General features: G+C 34.0%; 1 protein-coding gene across 1 annotated transcript; it reads right to left on the bottom strand.

Moving 5' to 3' along the window:
* Positions 1–740: 740 nt before the first annotated feature.
* Positions 741–19,104, bottom strand: LOC117339313 (nuclear receptor ROR-alpha-like). The gene is made up of 7 exons (XM_033900840.1): positions 18,900–19,104; positions 18,063–18,176; positions 7,261–7,405; positions 5,003–5,172; positions 4,482–4,697; positions 2,607–2,805; positions 741–1,199 (listed from the first exon to the last, which is right to left on the bottom strand). Exons 1-7 carry the CDS (start codon positions 19,029–19,031, stop codon positions 952–954), a joined length of 1,224 nt encoding a protein of 407 aa, XP_033756731.1. The 5' UTR covers positions 19,032–19,104; the 3' UTR covers positions 741–951.
* Between the last annotated feature and the right edge of the window lie 474 nt (positions 19,105–19,578).

The raw sequence follows: 19,578 nt of genomic DNA, 5'->3' as shown, positions 1-19,578 counted from the left end.
AAGAGACGAATGACTTATTGTAATCAGTTGAGTAGACGCTAAGAGACGAATGACTTATTGTAATCAGTTGAGTAGACGCTAAGAGACAAATGACTTATTGTAATTAGTTGATGAGTAGTCGCTAGGAGACGAATGACTTATTGTGACGGGTTTATGAGTAGACGCTAAGAGACGAATGACTTATTGTGACGGGTTTATGAGTAGACGCTAAGAGACGAATGACTTATTGTGACGGGTTTAGGAGTAGACGCTAAGAGACGAATGACTTATTGTGACGGGTTTATGAGTAGACGCTAAGAGACGAATGACTTATTGTAATCAGTTGAGTAGTCGCTAAGAGACGAATGACTTATTGTAATCAGTTGAGTAGACGCTAAGAGACGAATGACTTATTGTAATCAGTTGAGTAGACGCTAAGAGACAAATGACTTATTGTAATTAGTTGATGAGTAGTCGCTAAGAGACAAATGACTTATTGTAATTAGTTGAGTAGACGCTAGGAGACGAATGACTTATTGTAATTAGTTGATGAGTAGACGCTAAGAGACGAATGACTTATTGTAATCAGTTGAGTAGACGCTAGGAGACGAATGACTTATTGTAATTAGTTGAGTAGTCGCTAAGAGACAAATATCGTTCTTTTGTTTTTGTCTGTCGTGCGTTTAGCATGGTGCATTTCGAAATAATAATAAGTATGCGGTACTGATATTAGATCTTTGAGAAATATAATACAAAACTGACCCACTTCCATTGACATTTATTATTTTCCAGAAAGTACATGCATTGGTAGTTCACATTCCATTTTTATTTGATAAATTAAAATTCCGCTTATATTTTTCATAAAGTACATCGCGTTTTGAATACCTTGCGGTTATTGTAATATAATTGGACATTGTACGCATTTGCCTTAAGTGATATTTAGAAGTCATTTGGTCGTCTATGATGAACACATCAAATATCGAATATTTCTTTTAATAGCAAGTGTTCTTCACATTCCTCCTCGGGAAAGCTATAATATCCATTCTTTAAGTTAGTGATGAATTCCATCGACGTTTGCTTCAAATCGTCTTTTAATGCCAACAACGACAGATGTATGTCTCTATCCTCCGACCGAATATGACCGAATTCCATTTGAATAGCTTGAGTGACATCTTCAGCAATTGAACGAATTCTGTCTCGTTCTTCCAGCAGTTTGTTATCTGAGAAATAAACACACGACGTACAGAATTAGTATTATTTCATAATATAACGATAAATTGTGTTTTATTTAAGCAGACAAGCGCCCGTTCATAGTGTACACTGCTTTTGAAGTGATATTTCTATTGAATAACAGAGAATACCGACATTTATATAAAAGAACTTGGACGTTATATACTTATGTACATATTTGACTTAAAACATGGTAAACCATCAACCTCAGGTTTAATATTATTTTCAATGAAATGCAATTGTACGAAAATGAATGGGCGCCGTAATGTAAGACCAGTATTATATATTGATGTTTAGGGTCTACAAACAAGTGATTTAGACCATATAAAGGACCATGTCTGGATCTAAAAACCGGTTATCTAGACCATGATAAGGACCATGTAAGGGTATTCAAGCCGTTGATCTAGGCCATGTTAAGAAACATGTCCAGGTCAAAAAACGGTGATCTACGCCAGGCTAAGGACCATGTGAGGGTCAACAGTTTGGGCCGCGGTGGCAGAGTGGTGAAGGTGTCCCGACACTATATCACTAGCCCTCCACCTCTCCGGTGCGGGTTCAAAACCCACGTGGGGCAGTTGCCTGGTACTGACCGTAGGTCGGTGGTTTTTATCCGGGTACTCCGGATTTCCTCCACCTCCAAAACCAGACACGTCCTTAAATGACAACTGGCTGTTAATAGGACGTTAAACAAAATAAACCAAACCAAATAAACCAAAGGGTCAACAAACCTTCGATCTAGATTTTGTTAAGAACCGTTTAAGGTATTAAAACCGGTGATCTACGCCATGCTAAGGACCATGTTAAGGTCTACAAACCGTCGATCTAAACCATTTTAAGCACCATGTTAGGGTCTAAAATCCGATGATCTAGGCCATTATAAGGACCATGTTAGGATATTCAAACGGTGGTCTGGACCATGTTAAGAAACATGTTAGGGTTACTGGTATTAAAATTGGTTGTCTACGCTATGCTAAGGACCATGATAGATTCAACAAACCGGTGATCACCATGTTAAGGACCATGTAAGAGTCTACATATCGGTGATCTAGACCATGTTAAGGACCATGTAAGAGACTACAAACTGTCGATCTAGACCATGTTAAGGACCATGTAAGAGTCTACATATCGGTGATCTAGACCATGTTAAGGACCATGTGAGAGTCTACATATCGGTGATCTAGACCATGTTAAGAACCATGTAAGAGTCTACAAATCGGTGATCTAGACCATGTTAAGGACCATGTAAGAGTCTACATATCGGTGATCTAGACCATGTTAAGGACCATGTAAGAGTCTACATATCGGTGATCTAGACCATGTTAAGGACCATGTAAGAGTCTACATATCGGTGATCTAGGTCTTGTTAAGAACACACTGTAAATAAACTGCCAACATACCTGATAAAAGAATCATCGATGCAAATAAGGCTAACTCCGTCTTGTGAAGGTTCAATTGATGGATCCTTTCCGATATCTGTATTATTTTGCCAAAAAGTATTTGTGTCTCAGAACATTTACCAATAGCCTCGTGAGTTAGGTACAAGTTTGCTGTTTTACCATTTAATCGAACATGTGGTCCAACAAATGACCCGTACATCTGTAAATGGTGAAAACACAGTAGAGTACCCAGTTTTTGTTTGTTAAACAACTGTTAAAAACTGTTCATAAAGATATCATCCCAGCAATCAAATAGTTAATAAGTAAAACACTATTTCTTGCTGATATTTCAAAACAACAAATGCCGTTAAAGAAGTTTCTACTTCGCGATTTATTAGAGCAATGTTTCAAAGAAATTTGTAAGCTCAGAGGAAACGTATGTCCTACATGTATGTAGTTAATAAGCGAACAGATTTGGGGTAACAGTTACAATATTTTAGCTATTTTCTTAATTTCAGTCCAATCTTAGATATGTCCCTAGCTACATTGACCATATTATGTAGAAATCTGCTTTTAAATTCAATAAATGATTATAAACCTAAATCTGTTTTTTTTCTTCTTTCTTTTTTTTAATATGGAAAAGATAACCTTTATATAGTTTTATCAAAACCATAGTATCAATTAAATCACTCACAAAACAATCATTTATAGGAATATCGTCTGGCCTGTCGGTAGATACGCAGGTTCTACATGAATTAACTGTTTTGATTCATAAATGATTGTTATCAATATTTCTTCAAGGAATATTTATTTCGTTAGAGTTTCCCTTTAGTTGTAATGAAATATATCCAAAAACATATTCAACAGAATTGTCCACTAAGGACGTATCCCAAAGTGACGGGGGTACGCGTGTGACTTGTGAAAAATAACGCATTGGTGGGCTTATGGTTGCTTGTTAAAATCAACTTCATAACATTTAACCTGTGAAATATGAAATATCAAAAATTATTCATTCCATGAAAAAGATATTTTTCGTTTGTGTAAAATATCACTTTTTTTATTTGACCAATAAAAAGACAGATGACAATGGGGCAAAAGCTGACCCGGTATACTTTGCTATAACAAATGTACTAAACATAATATCTAACATTCTACCATGTTTGCTATGTAACGCCAGTTTTGATTGGTTTAAAACCATGTATTATTTTCCAATAACCCACGCTCGTGCCAATAATACACGGTCGTGAGTCACGGCTGTTACAATTTTAATTTTCAAAATCAATGCCATATGATAGATGCTCTTGATCGTAGTACTGTATTGCCTGTATATTTCATCAACAAATAATGCAAAACTCAAGAAATAAATTACAAGGTTTTCCCGGGGTTTCTTTGCTGTTTTTCTATTAGAAAGAGGTCGATCTCAGAACTAAACAGTACATGGTAGAATAGAAATAATAAACTTTGACTCGTGTATTGTTGCAGGATATACAACTCGGACTCGGATATTTTGCAATTTTAATTAATAACGAAGGCCTGCGGCCTTCGTTATTAATTTAATTGCAAAATATCCTCGTCCTCGTTGTATATCCTGCAACAATACACGAATCATCGTTAATTATTTCTTAAGTATCTTCAGTGACACAAAATATATTTCACTCGTGTGGTTAATGTGTTGATAAATTTCACTCGTACTGCGCACTCGAGAAAAATATCAAAATATTAGCCCCACTCGTGAAATATATTTGGTATTACTGAAGACACTGTTAGATACCCTCTATATAAATGTACCAAACCGGTAACCATTAAATCATTTTAAAACAGCGTTCATTATATACATGTTAAGATTTCATTATCATCATTACTGTGTATTCAGGGACAATAATCATGGACACATACCATTAATATGCAAACGCATAAAGCTCCTTCTTTCATTAACACCACTCTGTCACTAAGTCGTAAATCTAAAAATCCCGGTAATTTTTTGGCGAATTTGATCGTATCCTTTATCATAGGTACCAGCATTTCGTGATATATAGTAATGACTCCAAGTTGATGAAAACCAAATGAGTCAAGTTTGCTTATTACAAATCCAGAATAATCCTCATCAACGGCCTAAAAGAAGTAGAAAAAAACATTGTTATGCATACGACCAGACATAACACTGACAATATATCAAATGATTATATCTTAGTCTCTGGTTAATTAATGCTTCAACAAGGACTGAAAGTAATTGTTTTCTATATAGGGATGTTCTGTAATATATTCCAAGGCTGAATAAGTTTTGTAATTCAAATCGGAAAGAAACATTTTGCTGATCAAAGGACATTGCGTATTAATTGATAGATATGCATGGACGTATGAATCATACTGACAAATAATAGTCATAAATCACGCTTGTTAAGGTACATCATACTTACATTGCCTATAGAGAAACTTTCGAATATGGAAGACTTGAAGAAAATTTTAGTGAAATTCGTTGTAATTATGTTCGAAATATCTAGGAGGCGACGTTTATATCCTATCGTATCCGTGCGGTTAGCTCGCAGCTTTTCACGTTCAGTATTTGGCATTCTGCCAACTCTGATCGCTATATGAAATATAAACATTAGGTAAAACAAAAGTATAATACAATATACTGTGGTGTAAGGAGGGCCTTTCTAGAGAACATGACAAACAACAGTATAATACCGTGGTGTAAGGAGGGCCTTTCTAGAGAATATGACAAACAACAGTATAATACCGTGGTGTAAGGAGGGCCTTTCTAGAGAATATGACAAACAACAGTATAATACTGTGGTGTAAGGAGGGCCTTTCTAGAGAACATGACAAACAACAGTATAATACTGTGGTGTAAGGAGAGCCTTTCTAGAGAATATGACAAACAACAGTATAATACCGTGGTGTAAGGAGGGCCTTTCTAGAGAATATGACAAACAACAGTATAATACCGTGGTGTAAGGAGAGCCTTTCTAGAGAATATGACAAACAACAGTATAATACCGTGGTGTAAGGAGGGCCTTTCTAGAGAATATGACAAACAACGGTATAATACTGTGGTGTAAGGAGGGCCTTTCTAGAGAATATGACAAACAACAGTATAATACCGTGGTGTAAGGAGGGCCTTTCTAGAGAACATGACAAACAACAGTATAATACCGGGGGGTGTAAGGAGAGCCTTTCTAGAGAACATGACAAACAACAGTATAATACTGTGGTGTAAGGAGGGCCTTTCTAGAGAACATGACAAACAACAGTATAATACCGTGGTGTAAGGAGGGCCTTTCTTGAGAATATGACAAACAACAGTATAATACCGTGGTGTAAGGAGGGCCTTTCTAGAGAACATGACAAACAACAGTATAATACCGTGGTGTAAGGAGAGCCTTTCTAGAGAACATGACAAACAACGGTATAATACCGTGGTGTAAGGAGGGCCTTTCTAGAGAACATGACAAACAACAGTATAATACCGTGGTGTAAGGAGGGCCTTTCTAGAGAATATGACAAACAACAGTATAATACTGTGGTGTAAGGAGAGCCTTTCTAGAGAATATGACAAACAACAGTATAATACCGTGGTGTAAGGAGGGCCTTTCTAGAGAATATGACAAACAACAGTATAATACCGTGGTGTAAGGAGAGCCTTTCTAGAGAACATGACAAACAACGGTATAATACCGTGGTGTAAGGAGGGCCTTTCTAGAGAACATGACAAACAACAGTATAATACCGTGGTGTAAGGAGGGCCTTTCTAGAGAACATGACAAACAACGGTATAATACTGTGGTGTAAGGAGGGCCTTTCTAGAGAATATGACAAACAACAGTATAATACCGTGGTGTAAGGAGGGCCTTTCTAGAGAACATGACAAACAACAGTATAATACCGTGGTGTAAGGAGGGCCTTTCTAGAGAATATGACAAACAACAGTATAATACCGTGGTGTAAGGAGAGCCTTTCTAGAGAATATGATCTTTCATATCGCACAAGTGAATACGTTCCCCAGTTAGATGAAGATGATGACCACAAAACCTCATGGTTTAAACCAAGGGCAAAATTCGAAGCTGAATACAAAGAGACATAGAAGGGGGTTGCCGTCAAAGCAAATTACAAGTTTCTGCGTAAATTAAACTAAGTGTAAATCAAATATTATCTTTTTCCCTATAAAAAAATGAATATAATTGGTTACTATTTTTTGGTTAAGCCGGACACTTAACTAACCAAGAAAGTCAATTATTGAAGGAATGGACATTTGGAGGCAAAATGTATGTAAGTGTAGAATTTGATATGTTCTCAATACAATATATTTCATTATATGACCAATGTCCACCTTGAAAAGAGACAAAGTCAAGAAAAAGGACATGCAGTGTTAATCGCATAACGAGGTAGGTCTCGTGTAGTATTGAACTCGATGGGAATATCGGCGAATGGCAATATAGACCACATAAAATGACCTTTACCCATACGTAACTTTTGTCTTATGATGAATACAACACGATTTACGTGTTAACTAGATTATCGACAAAATCAAACATTATCATTGATAATGGCAAGTTATTATCAACCAAGTTACGTTTTAAAAGGAAGTGATAAAAATTCTCTTATTTCTGGCAATTTTATTTACAATGTGTTTGTATAATGTTATGTTTCCAATATATTGTATAGATATACTTACCACCAATAGACATCCCGACCTGTACACACTTCTGGTATCTACAAAGCCTACATTTATATTTAGATCCATTATTAGAGCGACAACTCTTTCCTTTCGCGCATTTTTGAAAGATGATGTTCTTTTTTGTACACCTGTGAAAGAATGCCTGAAATGGCAATTTGGAATAAGTATTTTAAATGAAAACTTAAAATGAATGTAATACAGTAATTGATAAAGTGTCGTGACATGGATTCGTTACCAAAAGAATTTGGAATAACTGCTTTAAATGACAAACTGAGTATTAACTCATTATTAACTTGGTATTAACTGGGTATAATCTGGGTACTATTAACCGAGTACTAACTAAGCATTAACTGTTAAACTGTTCGACACTTGTATAACATCATCCATTACTATACATTACTGTACGACACTTGTATAACAACATCCATTACTATACATTACTGTACGACACTAGTATAACATCATCCATTACTTACATTACTGTACGAAACTTGTATACCAGAATCCATTACTATACATTACTGTACGACACTTTTATAACAACATCCATTATTATACATTAGTTTACGACACTTGTATAACAACATCCATTACTATACAGTACTCTACGACACTAGTATAACATCATCCATTACTTACATTACTGTACGAAACTTGTATACCAGAATCCATTACTATACATTACTGTACGACACTTTTATAACAACATCCATTATTATACATTAGTTTACGACACTTGTATAACAACATCCATTACTATACAGTACTCTACGACACTAGTATAACAGCATCCATTACTATACATTACTGTACGACACTTGTATAACAACATCCATTACTATACATTGCTGTACGACACTTGTATAACAACATCCATTACTATACATTACTGTACGACACTAGTATAACAACATCCATTACTATACATTACTGTACGACACTAGTATAACAACATCCATTACTATACATTACTGTACGACACTAGTATAACAACATCCATTATTATACATTACTGTACGACACTTGTATAACAGCATCCATTACTATACATTGCTGTACGACACTTGTATAACAACATCCATTACTATACATTACTGTACGACACTAGTATAACAACATCCATTACTATACATTACTGTACGAAACTAGTATAACGGCATCCATTACTATACATTACTGTACGACACTTGTATAACAACATCCATTACTATACATTGCTGTACGACACTTGTATAACAACATCCATTACTATACATTACTGTACGACACTAGTATAACAACATCCATTTCTATACATTACTGTACGACACTAGTATAACAACATCCATTACTATACATTACTGTACGACACTAGTATAACAACATCCATTACTATACATCATGGTACGACACTAGTATAACAACATCAATTACTATACATTACTGTACGACACTAGTATAACAACATCCATTACTATACATTACTGTACGAAACTAGTATAACGGCATCCATTACTATACATTACTGTACGACACTAGTATAACATCATCCATTACTTACATAACTGTACGACACGTGCATAACAGCATCCATTACTACACATTACTGTACGACACGTGTATAACAGCATCCATTACTATACATTACTGTACGACACTAGTATAACCGAATCCATTACTATACATTACTGTACGACACTTGTATAACAACATCCATTACTACACATTACTGTACGACACGTGTATAACAGCATCCATTACTATACATTACTGTACGACACTAGTATAACAACATCCATTACTATACATTACTGTACGACACTTGTATAACAGCATCCATTACTTACATTACTGTACGACACTTGTATAACAACATCCATTACTATACATTACTGTACGACACTAGTATAACAGCATCCATTACTATACATTACTGTACGACACTTGTATAACAACATCCATTACTATACAGTACTCTACGACACTAGTATAACATCATCCATTACTTACATTACTGTACGAAACTTGTATACCAGAATCCATTACTATACATTACTGTACGACACTTTTATAACAACATCCATTACTATACATTACTGTACGACACTAGTATAACAACATCCATTACTATACATTACTGTACGACACTAGTATAACAACATCAATTACTATACATTACTGTACGACACTAGTATAACAACATCCATTACTATACATTACTGTACGAAACTAGTATAACGGCATCCATTACTATACATTACTGTACGACACTAGTATAACAACATCCATTACTATGCATTACTGTACGACACTAGTATAACAACATCCATTACTATACATTACTGTATGACACCAGTATAACAACATCCATTACTATACATCATGGTACGACACTAGTATAACAACATCCATTACTATACATTACTGTACGACACTTGTATAACAACATCCATTACTATACATTGCTGTACGACACTAGTATAACAGCATCCATTACTATACATTACTGTACGACACTAGTATAACAACATCCATTACTATACATTACTGTACGACACTTGTATAACAACATCCATTACTATACATTACTGTACGACACTTGTATAACAGCATCCATTACTATACATTACTGTACGACACTAGTATAACAGCATCCATTACTATACATTACTGTAGACACTAGTATAACAACATCCATTACTATACATTACTGTACGACACTAGTATAACAACATCCATTACTATACATTACTGTACGACACTAGTATAACAACATCCATTACTATACATTACTGTACGACACTAGTATAACAACATCCATTACTATACATTACTGTACGACACTAGTATAACATCATCCATTACTATACATTACTGTACGACACTAGTATAACAACATCCATTACTATACATTACTGTACGACACTAGTATAACAACATCCATTACTAAACATTACTGTATGACACCAGTATAACAACATCCATTACTATACATTACTGTACGACACTAGTATAACAACATCCATAACTATACATCACTGTACGACACTTGTATAACAACATCCATTACTATACATTACTGTTCGACACTGGTATAACAACATCCATTTCTATACATTACTGTACGACACTTGTATAACAACATCCATTACTATACATTACTGTACGACACTAGTATAACATCCATTACTATACATTACTGTACGACACTAGTATAACATCCATTACTATACATTACTGTACGACACTTTTATAGCATCCATTACTATACATTACTGCCCGACACTTGTATAACAACATCCATTACTATACATTACTGTACGACACTTGTATAACAACATCAATTACTATACATTACTGTACGACACTTGTATAACAACATCCATTACTTACATTACTGTACGACACTTGTATAACGACATCCATTACTATACATTACTGTACGACACTTGTATAACAACATCCATTACTATACATTACTGTACGACACTAGTATAACCGAATCCATTACTATACATTACTGTACGACACTAGTATAACAACATCCATTACTGTACATTACTGTACGACACTAGTATAACAACATCCATTACTATACATAACTGTTCGACACTTGTATAACAACATCCATTACTATACATTACTGTACGACACTTGTATAACAACATCCATTACTATACATTACTGTACGACACTAGTATAACAACATCCATTACTATACATTACTGTATGACACTTGTATAACAACATCCATTACTATACATTACTGTACGACACTTGTATAACAACAACCATTACTATACATTACTGTAGACACTAGTATAACAACATCCATTACTATACATTACTGTATGACACTTGTATAACAACATCCATTACTATACATTACTCTACGACACTTGTATAACAACAACCATTACTATACATTACTGTATGACACTTGTATAACAACATCCATTACTGTACATTACTGTACGACACTTGTATAACAACATCCATTACTATACATTACTGTACGACACTAGTATAACAACATCCATTACTATACATTACTGTACGACACTTGTATAACAACATCCATTACTATACATTACTGTACGACACTTGTATAACAACATCCATTACTATACATTTCTGTACGACACTTGTATAACAACATCCATTACTATACATTACTGTACGACACTAGTATAACAACATCCATTGCTATACATTACTGTACGACACTTGTATAACAGCATCCATTACTATACATTACTGTACGACACTAGTATAACAACATCCATTGCTATACATTACTGTAGACACTTGTATAACAACATCCATTACTATACATTACTGTACGACACTAGTATAACAGCATCCATTACTATACATTACTGTACGACACTAGTATAACAACATCCATTACTATACATTACTGTATGACACTTGTATAACAACAACCATTACTATACATTACTGTACGACACTAGTATAACAGCATCCATTACTATACATTACTGTATGACACTAGTATAACAACATCCATTACTATACATTACTGTATGACACTTGTATAACAACATCCATTACTATACATTACTCTACGACACTTGTATAACAACAACCATTACTATACATTACTGTATGACACTTGTATAACAACATCCATTACTGTACATTACTGTACGACACTTGTATAACAACATCCATTACTATACATTACTGTACGACACTAGTATAACAACATCCATTACTATACATTACTGTACGACACTTGTATAACAACATCCATTACTATACATTACTGTACGACACTTGTATAACAACATCCATTACTATACATTTCTGTACGACACTTGTATAACAACATCCATTACTATACATTACTGTACGACACTAGTATAACAACATCCATTGCTATACATTACTGTACGACACTTGTATAACAGCATCCATTACTATACATTACTGTACGACACTAGTATAACAACATCCATTGCTATACATTACTGTAGACACTTGTATAACAACATCCATTACTATACATTACTGTACGACACTAGTATAACAGCATCCATTACTATACATTACTGTACGACACTAGTATAACAACATCCATTACTATACATTACTGTACGACACTAGTATAACAACATCCATTACTATACATTACTGTACGACACTAGTATAACAACATCCATTACTATACATTACTGTAAAACACTAGTATAACAACATCCATTACTATACATTACTGTCCGACACTTGTATAACAACATCCATTACTATACATTACTGTACGACACTAGTATAACCGAATCCATTACTATACATTACTGTACGACACTAGTATAACAACATCCATTACTACACATTACTGTACGACACGTGTATAACAGCATCCATTACTATACATTACTGTACGACACTAGTATAACCGAATCCATTACTATACATTACTGTACGACACTAGTATAACAACATCCATTACTATACATCATGGTACGACACTAGTATAACTACATCCATTACTATACATTACTGTTCGACACTAGTATAACAACATCCATTACTATACATTACTGTACGACACTTTGATAACAACATCCATTTCTATACATTACTGTACGACACTTGTATAACAACATCCATTACTATACATTACTGTACGACACTAGTATAACATCCATTACTATACATTACTGTACGACACTAGTATAACATCCATTACTATACATTACTGCCCGACACTTGTATAACAACATCCATTACTATACATTACTGTACGACACTAGTATAATAGCATCCATTACTTACATTACTGTACGACACTTGTATAACAACATCCATTACTATACATTACTGTACGACACTTGTATAACAACATCCATTACTTACATCACTGTACGTCACTAGTATAACAACATTCATTACTGTACGACACTTGTATAACAACATCCATTACTATACGACACTTGTATAACAACACCCATTACTATACATTACTGTACGACACTTGTATAACAACATCCATTACTATACATTACTGTACAACACTTGTATAACAACATCCATTACTATACATTACTGTACGACACTTGTATAACAACATCCATTACTATACATTTCTGTACGACACTTGTATAACAACATCCATTACTATACATTACTGTACGACACTAGTATAACAACATCCATTGCTATACATTACTGTACGACACTTGTATAACAGCATCCATTACTATACATTACTGTACGACACTAGTATAACAACATCCATTGCTATACATTACTGTAGACACTTGTATAACAACATCCATTACTATACATTACTGTACGACACTAGTATAACAGCATCCATTACTATACATTACTGTACGACACTAGTATAACAACATCCATTACTATACATTACTGTACGACACTAGTATAACAACATCCATTACTATACATTACTGTACGACACTAGTATAACAACATCCATTACTATACATTACTGTGCGACACTTGTATAACAACATCCATTACTATACATTACTGTACGACACTAGTATAACAACATCCATTACTATACATTACTGTAAAACACTAGTATAACAACATCCATTACTATACATTACTGTACGACACTAGTATAACAACATCCATTACTGTACATTACTGTACGACACTAGTATAACATCATCCATTACTAGACATTACTGTACGACACTAGTATAACAACATCCATTACTATACATTACTGTACGACACTAGTATAACAACATCCATTACTATACATTACTGTACGACACTTGTATAACAACATCCATTACTATACATTACTGTACGACACTTGTATAACAACATCCATTACTATACATTACTGTACGACACTAGTATAACAACATCCATTACTATACATTACTGTACGACACTAGTATAACAACATCTATTACTATACATTACTGTATAACACCTGTATAACAATATCCATGACTATACATTACTGTACAACACTTGTATAACAACATCCATTACTATACATTACTGTACGACACTAGTATAACAACATCCATTACTATACATTACTGTACAACACTTGTATAACAACATCCATTACTATACATTACTGTCCGACACTAGTATAACAACATCAATTACTATACATTACTGTACGACACTAGTATAACAACATCCATTACTATACATTACTGTACGAAACTAGTATAACGGCATCCATTACTATACATTAGTGTACGACACTAGTATAACATCATCAATTACTTACATTACTGTACGACACGTGCATAACAGCATCCATTACTACACATTACTGTACGACACGTGTATAACAGCATCCATTACTATACATTACTGTACGACACTAGTATAACCGAATCCATTACTATACATTACTGTACGACACTTGTATAACAACATCCATTACTACACATTACTGTACGACACGTGTATAACAGCATCCATTACTATACATTACTGTACGACACTAGTATAACCGAATCCATTACTATACATTACTGTACGACACTAGTATAACAACATCCATTACTATACATTACTGTACGACACTAGTATAACTACATCCATTACTATACATTACTGTTCGACACTAGTATAACAACATCCATTACTATACATTACTGTACGACACTTTGATAACAACATCCATTACTATACATTACTGTACGACACTAGTATAACATCCATTACTATACATTACTGTACGACACTAGTATAACATCCATTACTATACATTACTGTACGACACTTTTATAACATCCATTACTATACATTACTGCCCGACACTTGTATAACAACATCCATTACTATACATTACTGTACGACACTAGTATAATAGCATCCATTACTTACATTACTGTACGACACTTGTATAACAACATCCATTACTATACATTACTGTACGACACTAGTATAACCGAATCCATTACTATACATTACTGTACGACACTAGTATAACAACATCCATTACTGTACATTACTGTACGACACTAGTATAACATCATCCATTACTATACATTACTGTACGACACTAGTATAACCGAATCCATTACTATACATTACTGTACGACACTAGTATAACAACATCCATTACTATACATTACTGTACGACACTAGTATAACCGAATCCATTACTATACATTACTGTACGACACTAGTATAACAACATCCATTACTGTACATTACTGTACGACACTAGTATAACAACATCCATTACTATACATTACTGTACGACACTAGTATAACATCCATTACTATACATTACTGTACGACACTTTTATAACATCCATTACTATACATTACTGCCCGACACTTGTATAACAACATCCATTACTATACATTACTGTACGACACTAGTATAATAGCATCCATTACTTACATTACCGTACGACACTTGTATAACAACATCCATTACTATACATTACTGTACGACACTTGTATAACAACATCCATTACTTACATCACTGTACGTCACTAGTATAACATCCATTACTATACGACACTTGTATAACAACATCCATTACTGTACGACACTTGTATAACAACATCCATTACTATACATTACTGTACGACACTTGTATAACAACATCCATTACTTACATCACTGTACGTCACTAGTATAACAACATCCATTACTATACGACACTTGTATAACAACACCCATTACTATACATTACTGTACGACACTTGTATAACAACATCCATTACTATACATTACTGTACAACACTTGTATAACAACATCCATTACTATACATTACTGTACGACACTTGTATAACAACATCCATTACTATACATTTCTGTACGACACTTGTATAACAACATCCATTACTATACATTACTGTACGACACTAGTATAACAACATCCATTGCTATACATTACTGTACGACACTTGTATAACAGCATCCATTACTATACATTACTGTACGACACTAGTATAACAACATCCATTGCTATACATTACTGTAGACACTTGTATAACAACATCCATTACTATACATTACAGTACGACACTAGTATAACAGCATCCATTACTATACATTACTGTACGACACTAGTATAACAACATCCATTACTATACATTACTGTACGACACTAGTATAACAACATCCATTACTATACATTACTGTACGACACTAGTATAACAACATCCATTATTATACATTACTGTACGACACTTGTATAACAACATCCATTACTATACATTACTGTACGACACTAGTATAACAACATCCATTACTATACATTACTGTACGACACTAGTATAACAACATCCATTACTATACATTACTGTAAAACACTAGTATAACAACATCCATTACTATACATTACTGTACGACACTAGTATAACAACATCCATTACTGTACATTACTGTACGACACTAGTATAACATCATCCATTACTATATATTACTGTACGACACTAGTATAACAACATCCATTACTATACATTACTGTACGACACTAGTATAACAACATCCATTACTATACATTACTGTACGACACTTGTATAACAACATCCATTACTATACATTACTGTACGACACTTGTATAACAACATCCATTACTATACATTACTGTACGACACTAGTATAACAACATCCATTACTATACATTACTGTACGACACTAGTATAACAACATCCATTACTATACATTACTGTATAACACCTGTATAACAATATCCATTACTATACATTACTGTACGACACTTGTATAACAACATCCATTACTATACATTACTGTACGACACTTGTATAACAACATCCATTACTATACATTACTGTCCGACACTAGTATAACAACATCAATTACTATACATTACTGTACGACACTAGTATAACAACATCCATTACTATACATTACTGTACGAAACTAGTATAACGGCATCCATTACTATACATTAGTGTACGACACTAGTATAACATCATCAATTACTTACATTACTGTACGACACGTGCATAACAGCATCCATTACTACACATTACTGTACGACACGTGTATAACAGCATCCATTACTATACATTACTGTACGACACTAGTATAACCGAATCCATTACTATACATTACTGTACGACACTTGTATAACAACATCCATTACTACACATTACTGTACGACACGTGTATAACAGCATCCATTACTATACATTACTGTACGACACTAGTATAACCGAATCCATTACTATACATTACTGTCCGACACTAGTATAACAACATCCATTACTATACATTACTGTACGACACTAGTATAACAACATCCATTACTATACATTACTGTTCGACAATAGTATAACAACATCCATTACTATACATTACTGTACGACACTTTGATAACAACATCCATTTCTATACATTACTGTACGACACTTGTATAACAACATCCATTACTATACATTACTGTACGACACTAGTATAACATCCATTACTATACATTACTGTACGACACTTTTATAACATCCATTACTATACATTACTGCCCGACACTTGTATAACAACATCCATTACTATACATTACTGTACGACACTTGTATAACAACATCCATTACTGTACATTACTGTACGACACTTGTATAACAACATCCATTACTGTACATTACTCTACGACACTAGTATAACAACATCCATTACTATACATTACTGTTCGACACTAGTATAACAACATCCGTTACTATACATTAATGTTCGACACTAGTATAACAACATCCATTACTATACATTACTGTACGACACTTGTATACCAGCATCCATTACTATACAACTGGATGTTATACTGTAGATGACATCATATTTTGAATTTACCAAAACTACGTTTACCTTACATCCCTCGCACGTGTACGCGCCATAATGGAACCCAGATGACATACTGCCGCAAATCTGACAAGATACACCTAGCTTTTCCGTGTAAGTGGTCTTCATCTCACTAAATGTCTAAAAAATGATTAAATTAAACATCACGTCATATATGAAAATGCAGTTAAATAAAGGCTTTGTTAGATACAATGAAACCCCTTTACCTCAGCACTAGAGCTGTGTGAAATACAATGAGAAACCTTTACTTCAGCATTATATATAATTTCATAATGTTTTACTTGAAAAAGTCTCATTAAGTACAACATTGTTATTTATTGTAAATATATATAGCAAGAAGTCATTTTACATCGTTGAATCTTAAGTTAATTGTTTTGCAACATTTATGAGACAAGTTGCTCTCAGCTGATATAAATCAACTTTTTTTGGTCCGTATGTAAGTAACATTCAACGAAGAATATAGTGTAATTAGTTTTGAAAGAAAAAAACAAAGGATCCTGTGACGTATATCAAAAAATATACTTTCATATTATGGTACAGTTAACAGCATTCCACATTTATACACATCAATATGTGTTATCTAACCATATTATTAACTATCGCTTGTCACAGAGTTGGATTTTCACGGTTATCATGGCATCTTTCGAAGCCAAATGATTTACGCGAAAAATGCAATATGATTAGTCAGATGACCACAAAACATTTTGTTTGATTAATCAAAATCAGTGACAATTTTTTGGCGAAATGTATAAATACCATCCACTGTTTTGCGCGAGTGCCTGCAATTCTGTACATAAAAGTCGAAGCATCAAATCTTACTTACAAACAGTGAATGATACGTACCTCGTTGTAATTCATGTGTATGTCCTTGCATGTAAGTACATCACCAGTAGGACTTCCTGATGACACCGTGAGTGTAGGAGATTCCACATCGCTTTGTGACTGGTACATGTACAGACATGTACCAGTCTCCATTGTGTCAGTGATACAACAGTTATCGGTGATAGTTTGTATCCACGTGTTTATATGTGTGCTTTAGACCAGGATGTGGGCCGTATTCTAATATCTACGAAATATATTAACTTGAATCGGCAGCGCGCACCTCACACCTGTGGGTTGACGGTTAAAATATGACAACTCTATAATCCAAATTTACTGCGTCACTCAAGGGAATAACTTCAAAGAGAAGGCGTGCCAAATACTGAGAAATTTGAATATTAGAAGATTTATATTCTTAATCGACTGATTGCTGCTACAAACTTTGTTTTGAGTTTTTGAAGTTTCTTATTTATGTACACAACCATGTTATCTTAACTTTTTTTATGTAGTCTACATTTCCTTGGCGTTTTTAATGTACATATACCTGTATGCAATATATAAACTACGGTTTTTTTGTAACATTGTAACTAAACCGTAGTTAGCACAATCGTAAAGTCCTAAGCAGTGTACAGACATCTATAGCTACATGTACATGATGATTACATGTGTGGGGAGTGAAAAGTATTTAATTCGGTTACCGGGA

The sequence above is a fragment of the Pecten maximus genome, chromosome 12 (genome assembly GCF_902652985.1).
Source record: "Pecten maximus chromosome 12, xPecMax1.1, whole genome shotgun sequence".
Taxonomy (NCBI): domain Eukaryota; kingdom Metazoa; phylum Mollusca; class Bivalvia; order Pectinida; family Pectinidae; genus Pecten; species Pecten maximus.
Note: the sequence above shows the minus strand (reverse complement) of the source record. Positions and strands in the feature narration are given on the sequence as shown.

Bases quoted from the DNA above. Each gene is read 5' to 3' on its own strand.
- LOC117339313 (XM_033900840.1), bottom strand. From the start codon at position 19,031: ATGGAGACTGGTACATGTCTGTACATGTACCAGTCACAAAGCGATGTG. The intron at 4,698-5,002 runs GTAAGTATGATG...TACTTCTTTTAG, and splicing joins AAAGTTTCTCTATAGGCAAT to GCCGTTGATGAGGATTATTC. The intron at 2,806-4,481 runs GTATGTGTCCAT...CACCATTTACAG, and splicing joins TATGCGTTTGCATATTAATG to ATGTACGGGTCATTTGTTGG.